The 21579-nt window shown below is 32.5% G+C and overlaps 1 protein-coding gene across 5 annotated transcripts in view; it reads right to left on the reverse strand.

The window, feature by feature from the left end:
• The window catches only part of LOC129808058 (inactive dipeptidyl peptidase 10), a 273322-nt gene that overhangs the window by 46115 nt on the left and 205628 nt on the right, over window positions 1-21579 (reverse strand). For all 5 annotated transcript variants that reach the window (XM_055857740.1, XM_055857738.1, XM_055857737.1 and 2 more), the window contains one exon: window positions 828-942. In XM_055857740.1, the coding sequence (XP_055713715.1) occupies window positions 828-942 (115 nt within the window). The remainder of the gene's footprint in view (window positions 1-827; window positions 943-21579) is intronic.

A 21579-nucleotide genomic window follows, 5' to 3' on the forward strand; every position in this document is an offset into this window, starting at 1 on the left:
TTCTTGGGAGAGAATGTCTTCTTCTTTCACTATCTAAAGATCGACTGCCTAAGGGTGAGCGAGGATCAAACCGAGCAAGCGGCGCTAGCCGGTGATGATAACATCACAAAAGAGAAAAATGCCACAAGCGGGTGATTTTAAGCTTTAGGTGGCGGGGGAGCTACCACAATTTTATTAGTATTTAGTTTTATAAACTCGTTTCCATCCAATAAAAGAGAGCTGCAATGAAATTTTCCCTATTTTGAATTGAAATTCCATAAATTTTTCTCTTCTTTTTTCCTTATTGCTTTTTGAATGTTATTTGCCAAAGAAACGGAAGCTATTTTGATGAGAATGGCAACATGAAATGTACGACATTGTTTGGGTGTGTTCGCTTGTTAGACAAAAATGATGTGAGAGAGAAAAATAAAAAGTGTAAGAAATTACGTCAATCCACCGTAATTTCCACCTTCAATGAATCCACATAACTTTCAAAACGAACGTGCTAGATTTTCTGAATTCTATATTCCTCTCTCACCCGAGAAGAAATGGGAATTTGAAGGTGTCACAAGGAAAATGGCTCGATTGTAACGTAATATCGAAGGGCGAGAATTTTCCACTCAGAAACGTTCGCAAACATTTATTTAACTTTCCCCAGTAGAATTTATCATGTGAAGATGTTGGAAAAAGGTTAGAAATTTGTCGTATTTCGTGTCACGAAGAATCGAAGCAAATAAACATTGTGAATTGTATCACAAAAAAAAAGAAAACTGCTTTATCAGATAGAATTGGACTATCGATAGAGGCTGTGAAGGGGTTGCAAAAAGGTTATCGGAGGGTTTATTTACCTGGTGAGAGTAGAAAAATGGAGAACACGATGAGTCCCAGAACGGCAGCAATAACCAACAGCGCTATGAAGATACCACGCCAATTTCGACGACCTGGCGATGAGGCGACTAACTCCTGCAAAAGAAAAATACGGAATTTTTTTTTATAACTTGACCACCCTGCATGCTACATTAGATTTTGGAATACAAATGGCTTGAAAAAGGTCACGCAGAGTGAAGATAAAAATTTCTACATCACTTTTATTTGATATGGGTTTGTCATATGGGGTCCTTTCCTGCCTTTTCTTTTGACCTATGTAGACCTTTACCATGAAGACAAAATTAAAAATGACGATCATGTGGGAGATAATTTTAGATGATTTTTACATTTTGATTGTTTATTAGATTTAACTTGATGATGTATTTGTACAAGTTGAGTTAAATAACATCAACAAAATGGAATAAACATAGCAGAGTTGAAGATTTTCAGAAATATTTATTATTGTCATACATAAAAATAATAAATATTATGGCTCTGGCCGCTCTGACACAACTTTTTAACCTTCATTGAGTGAGAGAAATCCGAAAAAGTTAAAATAACATTTCGGAAATGTTAATTTCACCCTGCAGTATTGATCCGAAAACGGTGTAAATATTACCCTTTTTAGGTGTATTATGGGTTAAAGTTACCCTTCTTTCATGTTGATTTTACCCTCAAAAGGTGTAAAATTAACATTAAAAAATGTTGATATGTTTTTACACCCAAAAAGTGTTAAAGTAATGACGAAAAAAAGTTAATCGCAGCCTCTTTCTTTTCTCAGTGATGTGACATCCTTTCCTTTCTTGTATGATTTTCTCTTCCTGTTAAACTAAAATTAAAATTTCAATTTCATTTCAATTTTCATTCAAGATAGAGAGAGTTATGACTATGATTGCAGCTTGAAAGAGTAAGACGTAAAATTTTAATGGAATGACTTTCACTAAATTTTCAATTTGCAGGTGTAGGGGACAGCGCGGTAAATTTGGACGACTCACGCTTCCTACAACTCAATGCTTTTCTATGTACCAAATGGATTGGTCACATGGTTAGGCATTAAAATATAATATTATAATGGACAAAATTCATTAAAAAAACATATTGAAAAAATGAATTGTTCGAAGCTTGAATCGTTCGGAAGTAGCGTGCTTTCCCGTAGCAGTGTCAAAATAAACTAAAAAAACAAATTATCCTTAAATAAAAAGAAAAGATTTAGTAAATCATTTTAATCGAACCCTTGTTTTAGTAACATTTTCCTGAAATGCCTAAAGATTTCAAAAATTCCATCAAGGAATACTAAACAAATTAAAGAAAATATTGAAATTTAGAGTTCTTAACAATAGAGATGGCGAAGCGTTCCAGTTTTTTGGTGTACTCGAACTTACGAGAAAGAAGTATCTGTGTGTATTATTTTTGCATGCTTTTTGGGTAGGGGAGACCGGGGAGGTTTGGGACAGGGGTAGTGTGGGACAAGGCGATTTTTTCAATTTATTTTTTAAATAAATGGGATTTAACCATTACTGTATCGTAGGCAATATTAAGATGTATCTTGACTAAAAGAATGGATATCCTCAGTTTTATTGTTTTATTTCTATGAACATTTTTTAAAAAAATGATAAAAATCGTATATTTTGACGTCTCAGTTTTCCTCTTTGTATTTTATATCAGCGATATATAATCAAAACTTTTTTATCTCATTAGATATCAGTGTAATCTGGGAACATATTTTTATAAAAGTTTCAGAGATTATACGCTCTTGTTTTTTACATAAAGGTTTTAAATACCAAAACTACACGTGGGGATGTTTGGGACACCTGAAAGGGGATGAATGGGACGTTGATTTTCGACAAGATTGTAGGTGGTATGCAATTGTTTATTGTCAAAATAAAGAGTAATGCCCAGTTTCTACTGAAAATCTCCCTCTTGTGCAAAGTTTATCAGTGCAGCTGCTTTCTCTAACTACAGGGAAAATTAAACCATTATTGTCTTGGGAATCAATAATTCCTTCTCAGAGAATATTCTATCTTTGCGCAATCCAGTTAAAAACGATTTTTTTCGAAAATTTCTCGAACAAGTTCTCCAGAAAAGGCAAGGCGAGAGATAATTCAGATAAATAATGAGAAAACAGGTACAATACAGTTGTCGTAAAATCAAACAGGAATCCATCAATGAGTTCAAAACTAAGAGTTGCAAGAAAATCTACTCGCCTGAGGAATTTGATAATCATGATTACAATATTTAGAATAAAAAAAGAAAAGAAAGGTAGTTGGAAAATAAGAAGAAAATACTTTGACAATAAATGACTCTACTGTACAAATAAAATTGATATTAATTTCTAAGTGTAAATAAAAGATGAAACATTTTTATTTCTATCAGAAATACTTTTAATTTGGTATTTAAAATTAATTAACGTGTTCCAGTAATACAAATTATGCGTAAAAAACGCGTCCCAAACATCACCTTTTGCGTCCCATACTGCCCCACATCGGGGAGGTTTGGGACAAAGCGTCAAGTAAAATGTTTTATCTTCTTCAAGAAAACTCAGTTGTTTTCCAAGTTCTATCGAGTACTTTTTATAAAGTCAATACCCATAAGTATCCTATAGACCGCATAAAATTGTAATACACTATCGTGGTTTTTTGGAATAGTGTCTCAAAGTCAAAACATGAAAAAGTGTCCCAAACCTCCCCGGTCTCCCCTACATACCGTTTTATACTACAGATTAAATTAGTTGATAAATTAAAAAAACAATCGTTCCAAGATAAGAAATTCCTTAAGAAAAGTGTATTTTAGAATTATTTAGCATGAGTAACAAGCTTTCGAACAATAAAAAAAGTAAATCCGAGAAAGGTAAATCATTTACGGGAACTATACCGACTTAAGTCCGATGCGGTCGCGTTGGAAATTTCAATATCTTTCAAAAAAAAATCCAAATTTAAGCAAATGGGTTGAAAAACAGGCTATCCAAGGTTGTTAAACTTTGATCTTCGAAAATTCGACACCGAAATGGTTGTCGTATAGTTTAATTCTTAACAAGTAGAGTTTAATTCTCCTTCTAAGTGTCTTGCATAAGAGGTAAATGGAACTCTATTTGCACAAAAGTCGCTGATGTTCGAAGAATTCAAATTCACTTTCGAATTTTCATACTAAATTTTCGAACAAAGTGGGAAAAATTTCTGAATTATTCCACTAAAAAGCTCACAAAAGAGTTACTCAGTGATTATGGAGTGATTAAATAATGAGAGAAGAACAAACGTCGTTTCTTTGTGTTTTTTCTCACAACAAAGTGAAGACCAACACATTTTGACACTTGATCACTTCGAAATTCGAACAGGATGTACCTCAGCCACCTTGCGAAAGTATTAAGAAGTAAGAATATCTCATTTTTGGCTTTTCAAATAGATCTTCGAATTTTTCAAGATCTATTTGTTAATGATAAGAATACCTCTGAAACATATTCGAAAATGAAAAAAAATCTCGGAGCTGTTTTTGAAATAAACCATAAAATATGGATTTGAAGGCGAAGGAGCGATGAGGGTTAAAAAAAGAAAAAAAGATTGTCCTAGATAATGTTGACTTATAGGGGGGTCGTCGAAGACCGGAAGTCGATACTCTTACCGTTTGGCCTTTAACCGTGTCATAAGTTAAAAAAGAAGTAGATTTATAACTGCTAAATAATTTATAACATATTTATAGATTTATAAAAAATAGAAGAGATCAATTTTCTGCGAAAACGTTATACTTATCGTAAGGCGTGTGAATTTAACCCCCTCCTATCGTAAGCTTTTCTTGACTTCTAAAACTTAAGGTTTGTCTTAAAAAATGTGCTTAAGAAATAGACTAAATTACTCTGCAAAACTCATTTTTTACGAACGACTTACAGATTTTCCTAGAATAAACCATACCCCTATCTTATCATTTTAGTGTTTTTTTTCTGGGGTTATTCTCATAAACCTTTATCCTTCAAATTTATGAAAATGATTACACGTGATCATCAGCAATCCAAGTTCTCTTTTAAAAAAGAATATATTCGCAAAGAAGGAAGTTGCGAAATGCAATACTCTTAGTGTAATTAAAGGATATATAAAGATTTTTGAGAGAAAATTGGAAATTGCACGGAAAATGGAGAGGTAGAGACATGTTTTCTCTTAGAAAAATGTTCCTTGAGTCCTCCCCTAGAAATCGTTCTTTGGCACCAACAACTTACGATGTACCGTGTTTTGGAGAAAAAGCAAGTTCATAAAATAATTCTACGCTTTTTCTAAGAACCTTCCTTTAATACGGGCTTCAGACCTAAGGCTTAATCATAAGGCTTAACTTCTCTAATTTCTTATCAGTCGAAAATTTTTGGAAAATTTTGACTTAGAAATTAAGGGGAATTAATCTATTTGAATCTGAAGAACTAATTAAATTGGTTGCAATTAAGGATTTTGAGACTTTTGGAAACTGAGCTAAACCTCTAGTCTGTAGATGGTATAAGATATCGCAGAAAATTGACGTTATGAATTATTTTATACTCCCAATTCCTATTTTAGTTCTTAAAATTTGCAATGATTTTGTAAATTGTTGGTGAAGAAAAGATACTCTTTTTGTTTTTTTTTTAATTTTTTATTAAAAAAATCTCCGATCTAGAATACTTCATAAATTTAACTCTTACACAAATCCATCAATAACACCAAACAGGACAGGAAGAAAATCATCACCAATATGTACTTTCAATTAGTTCCATATGGATGAAATTCTAAATAATTTGAATGTTGTAGCATGTGGATCCCTGACTAGACATTTCCAGATGATTTATTTCTTTGCGTATGTTTACATATTGATTGGCAAGATATTATTAACTTCAAAAGTTTAAGCAATTTTCACCTCACTACAATTTCACGTTTCTGGTTATTTTTCTATTTTTAATTCTTGAATTCAAAGAAAGGGTAATACAATATAATCCTTTTTTGGCACGTATATTTATAATGCAAATAAAAGCCGAATGGTAAGACATGACGACTTGTTATCTTTGAGAGACCATGCATTCGCCTTTCTGCAGACTTCTGTCCTTTAAAATACTTTTTCGGGATATCTTGAGAATTATTTATTTGCGACATTTGAAATAGGATACATACCTTTGGATTCGGTCTTCAATGTCAAAGGTTAATTGTTTGTGAGAGAACTGAAAACCTTCCAAAATTGAATTTCTTTGAAGAGTGTTCAAAAGGGCATTTTTAGTCTTATTCAATACGGAAAGGAAAGGTAAATATTGCAATTGCACATTTGGTTTGTAGCTTTAAATTATTATATAAATTTAATGCTTAGTATCTTTTATTAAAGAGAATCTCTGGTATATTCTGTCATCTTTAATTGTTCGTCTTACCACACTGAGAACATCTCATAAAAACCACTACATATTTATCTATTTTCTTAATTGCCAGAAATCTCTTATAAGAGGATTGGAGGCCAATACAATTTGAGAAATAGTGAAAGCATAATTAACACTAAGATTAATTTGTGGGCAGTGACATTGACATTGATAAAAAGCAAATTAAATGAAAATACGTCGAATGAAATTCTATTATACAAATAATTTGGGAGAATAGAGAACTCAGAATTGTTGGTGGCATTGACCACAAATTGTATGTTGGATAATTTAGAACTTTCTGGTTCATTTTGCAGAACATACAACACACATTTAATTATGACTTCAATGACAGTCAAAATACGATTAAACTGAGATATTGTTAGCTTAATTGATTCATTTTCGACACCAAATGGCATAATTTACATTGCTGCTAATGCACTTTAAATGGATTATGGCTGCTTTGCAAATTTATTAATTACTCCAAAATGCTAATTTTGATCGAGGGTAGTGCTTAGTGGTAATCTAATTGCATGTAATTTTAATTATCATTCAATTTTATAAACGTATTTAACTTTTTAAAGAGATAATTTGATTGAATTGAATTTTAAATTATTTTAAATTATTGTTAATTACAAATATACTGAAAATGCTGCTTTTTTCAATTAACTGTGCTAGCTGGGTGTTTTGAATTAGAACTATTTTCTAAGACAAAACAACTAAGAGCAGCCGCGACTTGAGAGAAGTACCATCTCACAGGAAAATGTACAGTAGCTTTCAATGTTGTCAAATGGGAGAGAAAATAATATTCATTGAAATTACTTTGCAAAATTGTGGTTGTTTTTGCGAGTTTTCTTAATAAATTTATAGTGGGAATTATGGGAAGTAGACTTTAAAAGTAAGTAAAATGTCTTGTGGTTTAAAAAAATACAGTGCCGACAAAAGTTATGTGGAAATTAGGTGATCTAATGGAAAATAGAAAAAACAATTTTATATAAATTTTTTTTTGAAAAAACTTATAAAGGGAAGCTTGTATATCTCCCTACGGAAAATGATGCCTAAGTTTCAAGATTTTAAACTGTATATCATATAAGATGAATCAATCATACCACCGTGTCAAAAAATCTCTTACTTATTAAGTTCATAATTCTACCTCAGAAAATCCCTGGAAATCTTTAGATTTTTCTCTTAAGAAAAATAAATTTTAGTGGCGACTTACAAAGCTGCTCCTGTTTGGTCAGCTACGTACAAAATATTTCCACCTATGTACGCTTCATTTTCACCGTAAACATTACACAAAACAGAAAAATTTGCATATCAGTCCTTAGATTGAACTTTGATGTACTTGGTATAACTGTTTGTACGAGGTATAATGCTTTTAAAATTCCTTTTATACTATTTTTCTTAGTGATGTTTTTTGTGACATTTGGAAACTATTTTTTCACTGCATTCTGATAGTCTATATAATCACGTTAAGCCATCTTTCGGCTTAAGTCTTAAGTGTGTCTAGGGCATGGCTTTCAGTAATAACTTTCCCGATTTGAGAGTTCTCTCCGACTAAGGTTTATACTGTACCGATATGAAGGTATATCAGAGAGAACTCAGCTATAACCCCGTTGGAATATTCGAAAATTTAAACCGATGAGTTGCACAAAAGTGAACAAATTGTGAATAGGAAATTTATTTTATTGCTATTGAAAATCAAACGTTTTTCACATCCTCAAATTCCATAAAATGTGGATCATGTTGTAGACATTGTGGACGACTGAAGTATCTAAAATACCATAGAATGTGAACTTATGTTTCAGACTTCCACATGACTTTCTTATAGCGGGAGGTGGGGCTATTTTGAGCTGCGGGACTACATTGTTATACTATTTTTTCGTCTATTTCAGAGCTGTGCAAGAAACCGTTGAAACCGAATTAACGTCAAATGAAACATGTACGTCAATAATGGTCAAAACGCTACTATAACAAACTTATTTTGACGTTAATTCGGTTTCAACGGTTTCTTGCACACATTTCTAAATGAAGCTGATCCTTACAATTATTTTAATTAGATCCACAATTATTTGGTATATCCAAAGCACATCATCTTAAAACCCAATTTTCTTTAGAAGTATGCGAAAAAAATCGTATAACATTATAACCCCACGTTTCAAAGTAGCCCCACCTCCCCCTACACTAACTGAGATAACGTTCAGTGGTACCAGGACACTTGAATCAATCAGCCCTCAGATCAGGCTTGGTATTACGCTCGAGGTTTATTCCAACATTCATGAAATTAAATTCAAGCCCTATCGAATCGAGTGTGAGAATGTCTGAGGCTTGGTTCAACCCTTATTGAGTGTATATAAAAGCCTTGTAGTGGAAATTGTGTTTTTCTGCCGTTTTCTTTATTAATATTTTTATGTATTGTGATTTATGTGTATTTAATGAAGAGGTAAGATTAAAGTTCTATTTTTTTGCGACAACATAAATTGAAAAATAAATGTGTACTTAATATTTTGTTTCCTTTTTCATTTTCTTCAATTTTTTATTACTATTTTTTTCTTTATTTTAATTAAATTCTTTAATTTAATTTACTTTTAATTTCTTTTTATTGTGTATGTTTTTTAACGAAACATTTCTAAGAACATTTCAATTTGATTAAGTGGTCTGGTACGACATTGTGAAGACGGGATCAAGAAGAACTGCTTGTACCTCTTGCGAATTGAATACATATTCTTTATTTTTTTTCATAGGAAAATCATATGCTTAAATTCTTGCGCGATTTTCTTCTTCTTCTTGAAGCGATTCTTGCACTATGACAAAAAAATGTCTCACTTATTAGGTTCATAATCCAACCTCAAATAGTTCCTGGAAATCCTTAGATTTTTCTCAAGAAGAAAATGGAAATTCAGTAGCGATTTTTATACAAGTTGGGTCCGGGGCCTTCCTGTATAATAATTGATTCAACAATTCGGAGGCCCATTTTCACTGCAAAAAATTTACCGGATACAAAAAATTGCACATCAAAATTTAGACGGAACTGTAATCTATCTGCTTAAATCGTTTATATGACTGGTTATTAGTTTTAAAATCACTTTTATGTAATTTCTCTATGCCATGTTTTTATGACATTAGGGCGCTAGCGAAAACCATTTTTTCACTTTGAGTCCGTGAAAATGTCATTCTGCAACCTTAAAATTCAGGCAACAGGGTTGCAGATTATGTCAATTGTCGATAATATTGGCGGATTGCAATATGTGTAATTATGAAATAATCACATCTAATGATATAGTTGCCACATTAAAATTATCATTCATGGACCCTTCTTAAAATATAGGATGGACACAAGTAGAATTTATGAATTTGTTACCACCCACAAAAACAGTGTCCACCAACTAAAAATATTTTTACATAAATATTAGTACTGATGACCCCTCTATGTGCCTATGATAGTAGTTTTCGTGAACAGCGACATTAATTAAGAAATACTTATGAAATATCATGTATCGAAATTACAGTTTTGGGCCTATTTTTGATTTTTGCTTCCTGAAACTAGGAAAGTAGGATCCTAATTTTTTTAGGAAATGTGAAGCTTAGCACCAGCTATTGAAATATATTGCGATGAGTCATAACTATTGATTAACATAGGAAAAAAATAGTTATTATCAAGCTTGGAACGTATCAAGCATGGTCACTTTCCCCTACATGACAAACTCGCGAGTGTTCATGGTACACTCATGAGTGGTCATGGAACATACACGAGCACGAGTGTTCATGCAACACTCGCGAGTGTTTATGAAACGCTCGATAAACACATATTTGAGCGTGGACATTAATCTCGTCTTAGAAATATGAGGCTTGTTCCAACACTCATTTACTTAAGCATAATGAGAATTTCGCTAAGCCTTAGTGCAACTTGTCAGAACACCAATTAAAAAAAATAAACTCTGATTTAACACTAAATGTGGGAATTGAGAGTATTATCAAATCTGATATTGGACGGAGTAGTTTCAACATTCAATTCCACACTCATTTATTTAAAAATCGTATATCAGTGTAGGTTTGCATTGGTTTTGGAGTGGCTCTGTCTCTTCGAAAGGTTATTACTAAACAGAGCCAATAGGCTTTACTTCTTGTTTTCTTTTCCATATTTTTATCATTAAGCATATTAAATTGTTAGATCAACTCTTACATTTTAATTACTATTCTTCAATTCTAAACTTTAAAGGTTCTCAAATTAAAATAAAAAAAAATAGGTTTTCTATTTTAGCTGAGACACACATGTCTGAATTGTGACTAATAAGAGGACGATCTTATCTGAGAAACGAAGCATTACTGGGAGAATTTTTCCAAGACTCATCAGCATAAAGCACAAAGGTGTGTTGTTCGAAATACCTCCATTCTCCATTTAAATAGACCACAAGTGGACATTTGACTCTCTATCTACCTTAATTACCTTAAAAGCTTCGGAATAAGTTGCGAATTTGAATAAATTATGTCCTTTCAACAACTTTTCAATTCAATTTAAAGGTAATTTCAGGCTCGTTAGAACTCTTTTTGTTTTTCACATGTCTCCTGCACAACTAAAATATTTAAATTTAAACTAGCACAAAGTTCTCAAAACTATTGGCAGTCTTTGAAATCAATAAATACATACTTTAAAGTTTAAACTATATGCAATATTGCTTTGATGATATTATTCAGGATGTCAATGTGTCATGCTTCAACCACATCAAGTGTCTCTCCATGTGGCATTTGGATCCTTTTTGCGACAGATGCAAATATTCTCAGACTTTGATGATGATGCCGCGAAATTCTTCTACTAACCACATCAGTGGTTCAACCAGCTTTTCAACCACTAACCCCCCATTAAGTCATTTCAGCAGCAGACGAAGTGATGTAATTTTTGTTTGAAGGCCCAGTAGAGAGGTTGATTGAGTAACTTTTTGTACAATATTTTCAACTTTTCGCGTACCCCAATCCCCTACTCCTCCTGAAAAGAACTCTCTCACTCATCAAGTGGAATTAAGAAGGGTTTAGGACCTGCTTCAATGGACAGATGGCAAATTGACGGGCTTTGGGTGAACATTTGGGAATCCCGAGATGTGTATAGCGTGTTATTAATTAAATATTTAATGCCTTTTGCAATTACAACTAATTCAATTTTACTTCTTCTTTCTCAACCCCAAAGGTCCATTTAGAATTTTCGAGAGAATACTGAAAGCCTTTCTGCTTTAGAGTTCTCCAAGGGTGCTGTAAATTATCAAATCGGAGAATGTGAAAATGGGTTGCGAAATTGTAATAAATATAAGGCAATTAATTTCTTTGTCGTACATTGAGTGAAAATTATACTTAAATCTCAATAGATTAGAATTGATTAGGGTTCAGTATTGGCCCGAAGGGCTGAAGGTTTTTTTCGGGGGAGGAACAGCGCGAAAGCTGTACAATTTCCCACTGAAATCATCAACAACCACTGTGGGAGGAATTTTATTATGGATAAAGCACAAAGGAAGAGATTTGAGGAAATAAATGTTGGATTCTTATTTAAATTCGTACCTCTTCCATTTGGCTTAAGATAATCCGTTTATAGAGAAAATAATTTTTGTGATTCTTTAAAATTTTCGTCTTTGGATTCCTCACAATTTTATTCGTGCTAAATCTTTAAATTAAATAGTGAGACAATGCACAAACTTGTGATACAATTTAAATTTATTCGGAAAATCGATTAATGTGTATATTTAGCAATCTCTTATCATTTTATTCCCGGAAGACATCTCCTGAAAGAAACTTTATAACTAAAAGGATGTTCTTACACTTCACATAAAATCTTCTTAATCTAATTGAATTTCAATTACATATTTATTCATTAAGAGAAATCCTTTATTAGGTATGTGATAAATGAACTCGAAATTTATAATTTCGGGTTAAACATCATAAATTAGGAGAATCTGAATAATGACTTTCAAGTTATATACGTCCATTCTCATAATTCCAGGCAACTAATTAAATTATCTTATAAACTCCTTTCCTTAATGGTCCTATTCGAATTGTATGAAAGGAGGGATTTTTGATCGTGATAAAGAATCATCTTTAAAGGCTAATATAAAGTCTTCAAATATTTCCTCTTCACTAAGGCTTACTCTGAGACTGAGGTTATAAAGGAATTTTATAGTACTACGCTATGAAGAGTACCCCATTCCTGCTTCCCTTGTTGTGAAAGCGCAACATTCTCTCGAGAGACATTTTAATGGTTCAATGAGTGTTCACATGACGTAGCACTTTTATACATTTTATGGACACTCACTCATCCATTTTGAACCAGCAAAAGCCACTCCGTAATCATCTGGATAACCTGAGTGGGTAGATATCCCAAGAGCACCAAAGAGGAAAACCTACACGTCACGATTTTCAATTGAATCACGCATCACGATAGAACGCCAGACACATTCGGTCACATTGTGGTAAATCTGATGAACTTTGGGTGATTTTAGTCAATTGTCCCGCTATTATCGGCCTCACCACTAACCGACTAGTCCAATCGATTTGTGCAAATTGTTGGGAATTTACAGGGAAGCGTATGTAACGATAGAATTTGTGATTTATTCATAATCACTGCCACAGAAATTCTGCACTTTATTTTTCACCCTGATCAAGTTTCTATATACTAATTTTTGTGTATTTAAACATATGAAAAATTCAAAAATATTTAAGATTATCTGAATTGAGATGGATCGGCTAATAGAGGAGTCTGGGGCACATGTAAACATTTTCGATAAGTGCGAATTTGAAGTGATTTTTTTAGAAAATCTTTCTCAGCTCATGTTTTACCCTTGGGTATAGGCAATACATCGAGGGTAATGCGGATGTTGGAAAACAATTGAGTTTTCCATAAAAATAAAATTTGTGTCACTGTACATTTCTCTCTTAACACAAAATACCTGGGGTAGAAGTAAACACTTTCTGGGGAGGATGTAAACACCCTTTTTCCATCCTTGAAATTAACTTTGCACCACTTTCAATTATTTTAATTACTTAAGAGATATATAAAGACTGTATATTTTTCAAAAAATCACGACACTTTTTACAAAGAATAATTAAAATGCAAAAAAAACTAAAAGCATGCAAATCAAAGACATTTTTCAATGGATTTTCCCCATATTTCGACATCATGTGACTTCTTATTGAAAACAGTGCCACCAATTTTTTTCGTAGTCAATGAATTAGACATTTCGCATGAAGGTCAATTTCCCGCTCTTTTACCTACTCATTTTATAAAATTGGAAAGAAAATGTTAGCGTATTTTTTCCACTAGTGTAAATATTCTACTTCTTATAGTTTCTCATTTTATCTGGAAATAGGAAAGAAAATCAGAGTATTTTCTGCGTTTTCTTTCTAAAAAAATTTGCGCAGGACAACGAAAAACTTCCCACCATGAGATGGAGCTGTCAAACGAATGAAATGAAGAAGAAGACAAAATATTTTGCCATTCATTCTACATTTGCGACATCTACAATTACAAGGAAATTGCCTGTTTACATCTACCCCAAATGCTGTTTTCTGACCAATTATTAATTCTTTTAAAACAATGAGAATCTCAATTTCTCTAGTAAATGCATTAATATAATCCTAAAGGATGTAGGAAAGAACTGGTATTGGTACATTTTGATTACTTTACACAGTTTTTAATTTCCAGGTGGAGATCCAAATGGCAAAAATAATCGAAATATCAACATTTTCGAGAAAAATGATTTTTATTTTTAAAGTATTAGGATTTTATTGACTAATTCATCTGGGGATATACATTCCCATGGTATCTATGAATGCTTATGGGTTTTATCCTCTGGAGTCTCAAAATTAATGAAAAAATCACAGTGTTTACAACTACCCCTGTTTACTACTGCCCCAGTCCCCCCTATATATCTCAAGCGTATGTGCGAGGTCTGGAAGCTTTCCCCTATGTCCTTTGGAGTATATCCATCGTATAAATAGTTTAAATAGGAGAACAACAACTCAAGATTTTGAAATTGACAAATGCGCTGAAAATGCTTTATCTCAGGGTATTATATGGGAAATTTGTAGTGGGAAACTCTTCAGAGATGTCTTCAAAGAGATGGAAGCACATTTCGATTTACGTGGATGCACTGCAAGGATGAGAAATGTGACTTATTTAATATCTCTGAAAATAAAAACAGATTGTTTTTATTGTAGGGGAGGTCCTGCATGTTTGAGACGCGGGTACTTTGAGACACGGTGGATTATTCTTTAATTATTTAAACAAATGTGACAAAAACACTAGTCGCGCTGTTTCAATAAAGTATATAATAAGTACAACACTGTGTGTTATACAAAATTTCAAGATAATTCTCCGGGTTTTGGAAGTAATGCTTAAAGTCAAAGCATAAAAGTGTCTTAAACATAGGATGTCCTCTATATCATAGATTTAAAGGATTTAAAGCATTTGCTCAGATGTGCACTCATTAGTCAGAAAAAATTGGAAAAAATCTTTGATTCATTCTCAATTATTACATAAAATTCAAGTCGTTCGATTTTGAGAGACTCTATATTGTAATTAATTTTACTTAACCGATCTATAATCGATTGGAATCAGTTCAAACTTGTTAAGGATTCCAAAACCCGTCTAAAACACCGGAACTTGCTACAATCGGTTGATAAATGCATTGTTTGATACCTTTTTAAGATGTTCTCGAGAAACGTTATTTGAGTAAAGGGTATTATCGTTTATACGTAGTGAACGTTTAAACGTCTTATTAGTAAGGGAAAGAAAAGTAGTGGGAAAAACAAAGATCATGTTAATGACCCTTGAATTGACAAATTTGGGGGTTAAACCCCAGTAGTGTCTATCTCAAACCGTTTGAACTGTGTTTGGTATTGGTCGGACAAACAAACGGACAAATAGACAAAACAACGTGACCTGATTTCTGAAGACTGATTCCTAAATATTTGTCAAAAATGTAGGTATTAGGGGATGAAGTATGATATTTAGGGAAGTCACAAAATTGAGAGCTTATAATTGCGGCATTACTTACAGTCTCGTCGCAATTTTTATCAGAAAATGATTCTGAAAACTAAAATAAAATGTGTTGTGCTATCATAACACATAAAATTGTAGCACGAATGCAACAAGGCACACACCAGAACATTCTGGAACACCCTTCATCGCTTGATTGAACCCTTGCCCATTCCAAGAAGGCCACAAACTGGTCGAGCACTCTCAACTCCACCTAGCGGAACTATAGAGATATTGTAATTTGAAGTTAGCCGTCGTTTTTGCACCCCTCAGAGTTACCACCTCAGCAGAACGGTGATTGGTACCGTTGGCTTAGCAGAGTCTTCGTCAGGACGGGTTTTCTCCCTCCAACTATATACTCCAGGCTCTACAGTTCTTCTACAAAATATTCTTAGTTTTGTAGTTCTTCGAAATAATTTTTCTGATAAAAGTTGAAGGTTTTTTTTTGAAGCCATAAGTATGGACAGGCCACAAGTAATGCCGCAACCCTATACAACTCTTTCTCTATTGGATTGTACTTCAAGATATATGAAGCTATTTTTGTGTCCGAGTAAAATATTCATACATATATTCATATATTCAATACACACTGGTTATATCAATAAAGAGATGAACAAATAACCACTTCGGTATTCGTGCAAAAATAAGGCAAAAAGTGAATTTTGAAAAGGTTGGTTGTTGAGATGACCTTTGTAAATTTGTGGTAGGATTTTTTGAATCGGAAACTTTAGTTTCCAATTCTAAATTGAATGAAAACAGAAAAAGACAACGACAAACTGTTCCAATATAGAATTTTACACTTGGCATGAGAAGCTTTAATTCGAAACCATGTTTGAGGAAAGTTCATTTTCAATTCAGAAGACTGATTGGAGGGATTTGAGAGGAATCAGCATAATGTTTATTGGTTTTTGTGTTTTATTAATAAATGAAGATGGAACATGGAAGTGACATGGGTAAGTTTGAGAAAGTCTAATCCCCTAAGAATAGATTATTGCGAAGGGTGAATGAAGTAGATGGAAGGCTTTAGGTATCTAAATGTGGAATATGCTTGAGGATACTTTACCCCATTTTCTCTTAAAATTTCAATCATACTCTCATTTTAACACTTCAAAATTGAAACTGTGCAAATACTCATGTCTAAATGTTATGCTGTACAATTTAATTTGAGGCCATGATCGTTGAATTTCATTAGAGTTTCATTAGAGAATCGCCTCAAGTGCTCAAGAGGAAAGAAAATGCAGACGTCAGCAAAATTCATATTATTTTCCCCCCAAAACCATATTCTTTTTGCTATTTTTGCTCCATTAAAGTTTTTATACTGGCTTGACTCATCATGCTGCAATTTCCCTCCGATTATCTGCTAGGGAACTGATGGTGTCATCAATTGAATGAATTATGAGGATTTAATTAAATCGTCAAAACCACATACCTAAACACACAGCCTCACACTTATTACAATTCCAGATGCTAAAAAGATGGGTGATATGGGTGGTGCGCTATGCGGATGATACGTGGCACTCTTATGCCATATCGAGCATGTTTATGACAATCAGGATGTTCACATTATATTGAGACACTCCATGGAAATTGATATTGCTTCCTTTCTCGTTGACACAAAAGAAGCGATAAACAGAGGGAGTTGGGTATTGGGATATTATAATAGGTTTGGGAACAGAAAAGGCGGAATCGATCTGTTTTCTAAAGATTTTCTGAGCTTTGGGTAGACAAGCTTGAGAAGAATTTAAGAGATTCACGCACACTTTCATCCTTTGGGAGAAATAACTTATCATGAAAATAAACTATACCATTAAGAACTTTTTATCCGTAATAAAACTCATCAGAGTTATAATTGTCATATTTTCTAGATCGAAGATTTATGAATATTGCACACTATTCAGAAGTCTATTAAACGGTAAGAGCGATAAGAGTAATTTAGATTTATTATAATATCCTAATAAGGATTTATGTTTCAAATAGAGAAAATATTTGAATTGCTGCAAATGAATGTCTATGAATTTTTCGTACTTTGATTTTATTAAGGTTTAATAAGATAATGAGAATAGACCGCTAAACCTATAAAAGAGCCCTGCTACATAATATAAACACTTGTGGAATGAAGTTTAGCTTATAGGCTTATTGCATCTTTAGCAAAGCGTTTCTAGTAATTGACAACCTGTTTGAATACGAGAACTTTCATAAGAAGAAGCTCAATTTTCAATTTGTCAACCGAGTGTAAATAAGTACAAGAACCTAAGAGTTCTTGTCATTATTCAATTTAGTATTTCTGCCAACGTTGTACAAATGATCAGTAAAACCAGTAAAACATTAAATTCGGTCAAAAAAAATAATTTTATAGCATTGATCCCGCCCAAAGACATAAAGCCTTTGAGCATAGATACAAGTTGTGGTGTGTTGAGTTATGACCTTTCCAACCTTCCTACACTCAGAAAAATAATCGAGTAAAACTTACTCGAATCGATGTTGAATTAACTCTTTTGCGTTGTGATTTTCGATTGACTACATTTTAAAGTTGATTTTACTTCTATTTAGGTGTAATATTTAGAAGAGTTGTTTTAACTTTTTTTCCTAAAATTTACATGACAAAAAAGGGTAAATAAGTCTTTTTAAGACTGAAAATAACTCGTTTTAAAAGTTAAAATAACTTTTTCAAATACCAACATGAATATGTTTTGCAATTTTTTTTAAATTTTATCATGTCCTTTATTAGTATTTTCTTGACCAAAAGTTCCCTATGTTCTGAGCGAAATATTACGTATGATGCACTGCACATGTCTTCATGAAGCACTTTTAGGCATATTTCTAATTGATGTTCCTTATGAACTTTGTCACACGAAAATCTTCTTGACTGAAGTATATTCTTAAAACGAAAACACATAAGCATATACTTCAGTCGAGATGAAATTTTACATCGAAAAAGAGTAATAATTACATCGATATTCGTAGAGTTAATTCAACTCTGCCATAGAGTTTTTTTTTAACTTTTTAGGTTTTTTCTTAGTGTACTTACAATGTAATCGTTAAAAGGTTACCAAGCTAAGTAAAATAGAATAAGTACTCTTGTCTGTATTCAAGAGGAGGTTTTTATGTCGAATTTTTGTCCGATTTTGACGGTCTGGTAGACTGCAATAAGGGAAAGGCTCATAATTTTGAACAGTTTTTAAATTTGGACACTTTGAGGATAAAATTGGATACTAAAAATAAAATTGACAGTCTCCAAGATCGTACTGATCGCGCAATCAGTCTCCAGGATCGGGCTGATCGGCACCCAAAGTGGACGATGAGTAGGAGATCTGTTTACCCCCTGAAAAAGAATTTTTACCTCATACGTAAGGAATAAGGTCAAACGGTTAAAAACGTTAACTTCAAGATCATGATAATCAGTTAATTAGTCGACTTGGAACATAGGTTTATGATGGAAATTAATAATATATTAGACAGGGTAAGTGTACCAAATTTCGGCATAGTTGCATGCAAGCGCCAAAGTCTCAAGTTTGAAATATAATATTTTTAATGCAAATTGATTTTTTGTTACTTTTTTATAAAGACTGTTGTTTGAAACCTTTTAAACAGTTCATGGTCTTTATTTTCTCTAAATTCATTTTTAATACATTTTAAAATGAATAAAATGTAGACATAGCATTGGTGGCCTATTCCGGCCACCTTCATTCTCATAGTTCCTTGCCCTTCCGGAATTCTTCCAATGCCTTTTTCAGATCATCTTGCTCGTCGAAGCGATATTTTTTGTTAGTTTTTGCATTGAATAATCTCTAGAGCATGCAAAGACTTAAAATTCATGGAATTTGAGGAACAGAAATGTGGCCGGAATTGCAAGCTGATCGGAATTTGGTACACTTGTTAAGTCTAAAACTGCTTCTCGCATTTTAACTTAATTCTATTTCTAATTTATTGTAGATAAATTAATTTACATATCAACCCATCCCTCTAGTTCATTCATTCACGGAAATCAATATCTCGTAAAATTGTTCGTAAATGTTTTTGAATTCCTATTGGGGACTTACGAAATGGTCATAATCGTAAACCCGCTAAAAAGTTGGTATATGTTTATACTTTTTTCACAAAATTGTTCGTCAAATGCTCATTTAACGAACATTTTTGTTCTTTTAAAACATTTGTCCTTAAATGATCTTAAACACGTAAAAAATGTTCGTAAAATTTTGTCATTTGTATTTGTTTGTAAAGTTTTGTCAGACAAACAAAAATATCCGGATAAATGTTTGTAAACGAACAAAATATACTTGTCAAGTGCTCGTGTTATGAACAATGTTTGTGAAAATACACAAATTTTTACGATCTTGTTTGTGGGCTCTATGATTTACAAGCATTTAGTAAGTCTCCAGTAGGAAATCACAAACACTTACGAACAATTTTATAAAAATATTCTTTTCTGTATATGGTATTAATTGCGAATCAGAGCGATTTTTACAGTTCCGAAAGTACGATTAATAATGGGGTAGCATGTTAACTTCTTTTCGACAGTATTGATTGTCAGTTCTTAAAAATTGAAAAGATAGTAGCGATTTTTGTAACTAATATAATTATTTATCAACAGTCTTATTATTTTAAGAATGGTGCACATTGGTAAATAAGAAAGGATCATCAAGGATCCTGCAGATTTCGCCAATTTTTTGCCGACCTGCCGTTATTTAACTCAAGATCCACTCTGAATGCCACTTATTTACCCCTTGCGTACGATTCTAAACAAATTTTTTTGAAAAAGAGTGAAAATTTAAATTTAAATACTGAAAAATATATTACATGCATATTTCAAGAAATTCATAAAGTTTTATTGGGACGTTGTACCGTTTAAATATGTGTTAATTGTAAAAAGTTTTTGTACTTATCAATTTGACCGATTCTTTGTAGGTTTAGTGTTAAATCTGAACTTAATATATACAAACAATGATCTTAAAGTTTTTTTTCTGCAACTCTGACTATAGCAAAACTTGGCTGATATATCACATCCTTGAGACTTTCATCTCTCAATATATTGGAGCAGGGATTTACAGCAAGGAGTCCAGATGGAGAAGTTTGCTAAAATCTCTGCAATTTTCCCCCTGAAGGGAGTTTCTCATTCGTGACTTTTGACATTCCATCTCAGTGATTATAAATGTTCCACGCATTTTTTCTTCCCACTTTATTCGATTAAAAATTTAATTGAATTTTTAGCTGACTTTCCTATCTTCTCAGTAATTCTGTTTTTGATCATCACTCATTTTTTTTTTCTACATTTACGTCTTCAGGGTCTTCCCTAAAGTCTTGCATGGATGTTAGAGGCTCACACATACAAACACCTGCTTATGGCAATTGAGAAAATCCCAAAGGTAATCCAATCTTTATTCGATTTTTTATATAATACCGTAGATGTATATTACACTCATATAAGAAGGAGAATTACGTTAATAGAAATAGAATTTGTGCAGAACAACTCAGTATTCCATCGATGGGCGGGTTTTCTATATGGTACCTTCGTAAAGTTTCTTCGATGGGATCTCCATGGGCTTTATTATTATTCACCAAAAGCTCTTTTCAGAGTAAGATGAGAGAGAGAGGAATGGGTACAAAAAGGGATGATCTACTTGTGAATCTAAGGCTTAAAGTGTGGGAAATATTCTTATGTCTCTTTCATCACTAACAGTAGAACTCGAGGTGATGTCTTAAATGTGTCATATAAGCTTTATTTAGGATTTTCTTCTTTAAATTCCCCTAAGCTAACATTTTATCTTTCACCATCTTTTAGCATTCTTTGAGGTTTTTTTTTCGTGCATAAGAAGCTTGAAAGATATATGGTTTTTGTAAGTATTCACTGATATTGCAATGGAATTGAAATCGATAGCAGCACATTTTAAGATTCCATAGAAGTAGGAAGCTCTGTAAGAAATTATACTGAAAGAAACTTTTCCTCTTCTTCATAATTAGAGAACAAATTTCAGAATACAGATAATATCGCTGATATGCAGAAAAGACTATATAAGTTTTTATATAGAATTTCCTCTTGTAATAAACGTTTATTTACAATCAATATACCTTTAATTGAATATGTTAGTGTAACAAAGTCAAATGTTCTAAAGATAAGATTTTGTAGTACGCTTTGTTCTGAAGGTTTGAATCATCATTAAGACAACGAAGGTCGTGTTCAGCGATTTATTAAGAATTGTCGAAAATGTGATTGAATGAAACATTGAAACGGATAATTGGATATGAATTGTAATTTAAAATTAATACTTGCATAGTGGGAAGTGAGCACATTTGAATATGGAGCAGCTTTGAAATTGGGACTTTTCTTATATTTTTAAATAAAGTTGAGCCTTATCATGTTATAATTTAA

This window comes from Phlebotomus papatasi, chromosome 3 (assembly GCF_024763615.1).
Source record: "Phlebotomus papatasi isolate M1 chromosome 3, Ppap_2.1, whole genome shotgun sequence".
In the NCBI taxonomy this organism is placed as follows: Eukaryota; Metazoa; Arthropoda; class Insecta; order Diptera; family Psychodidae; genus Phlebotomus; species Phlebotomus papatasi.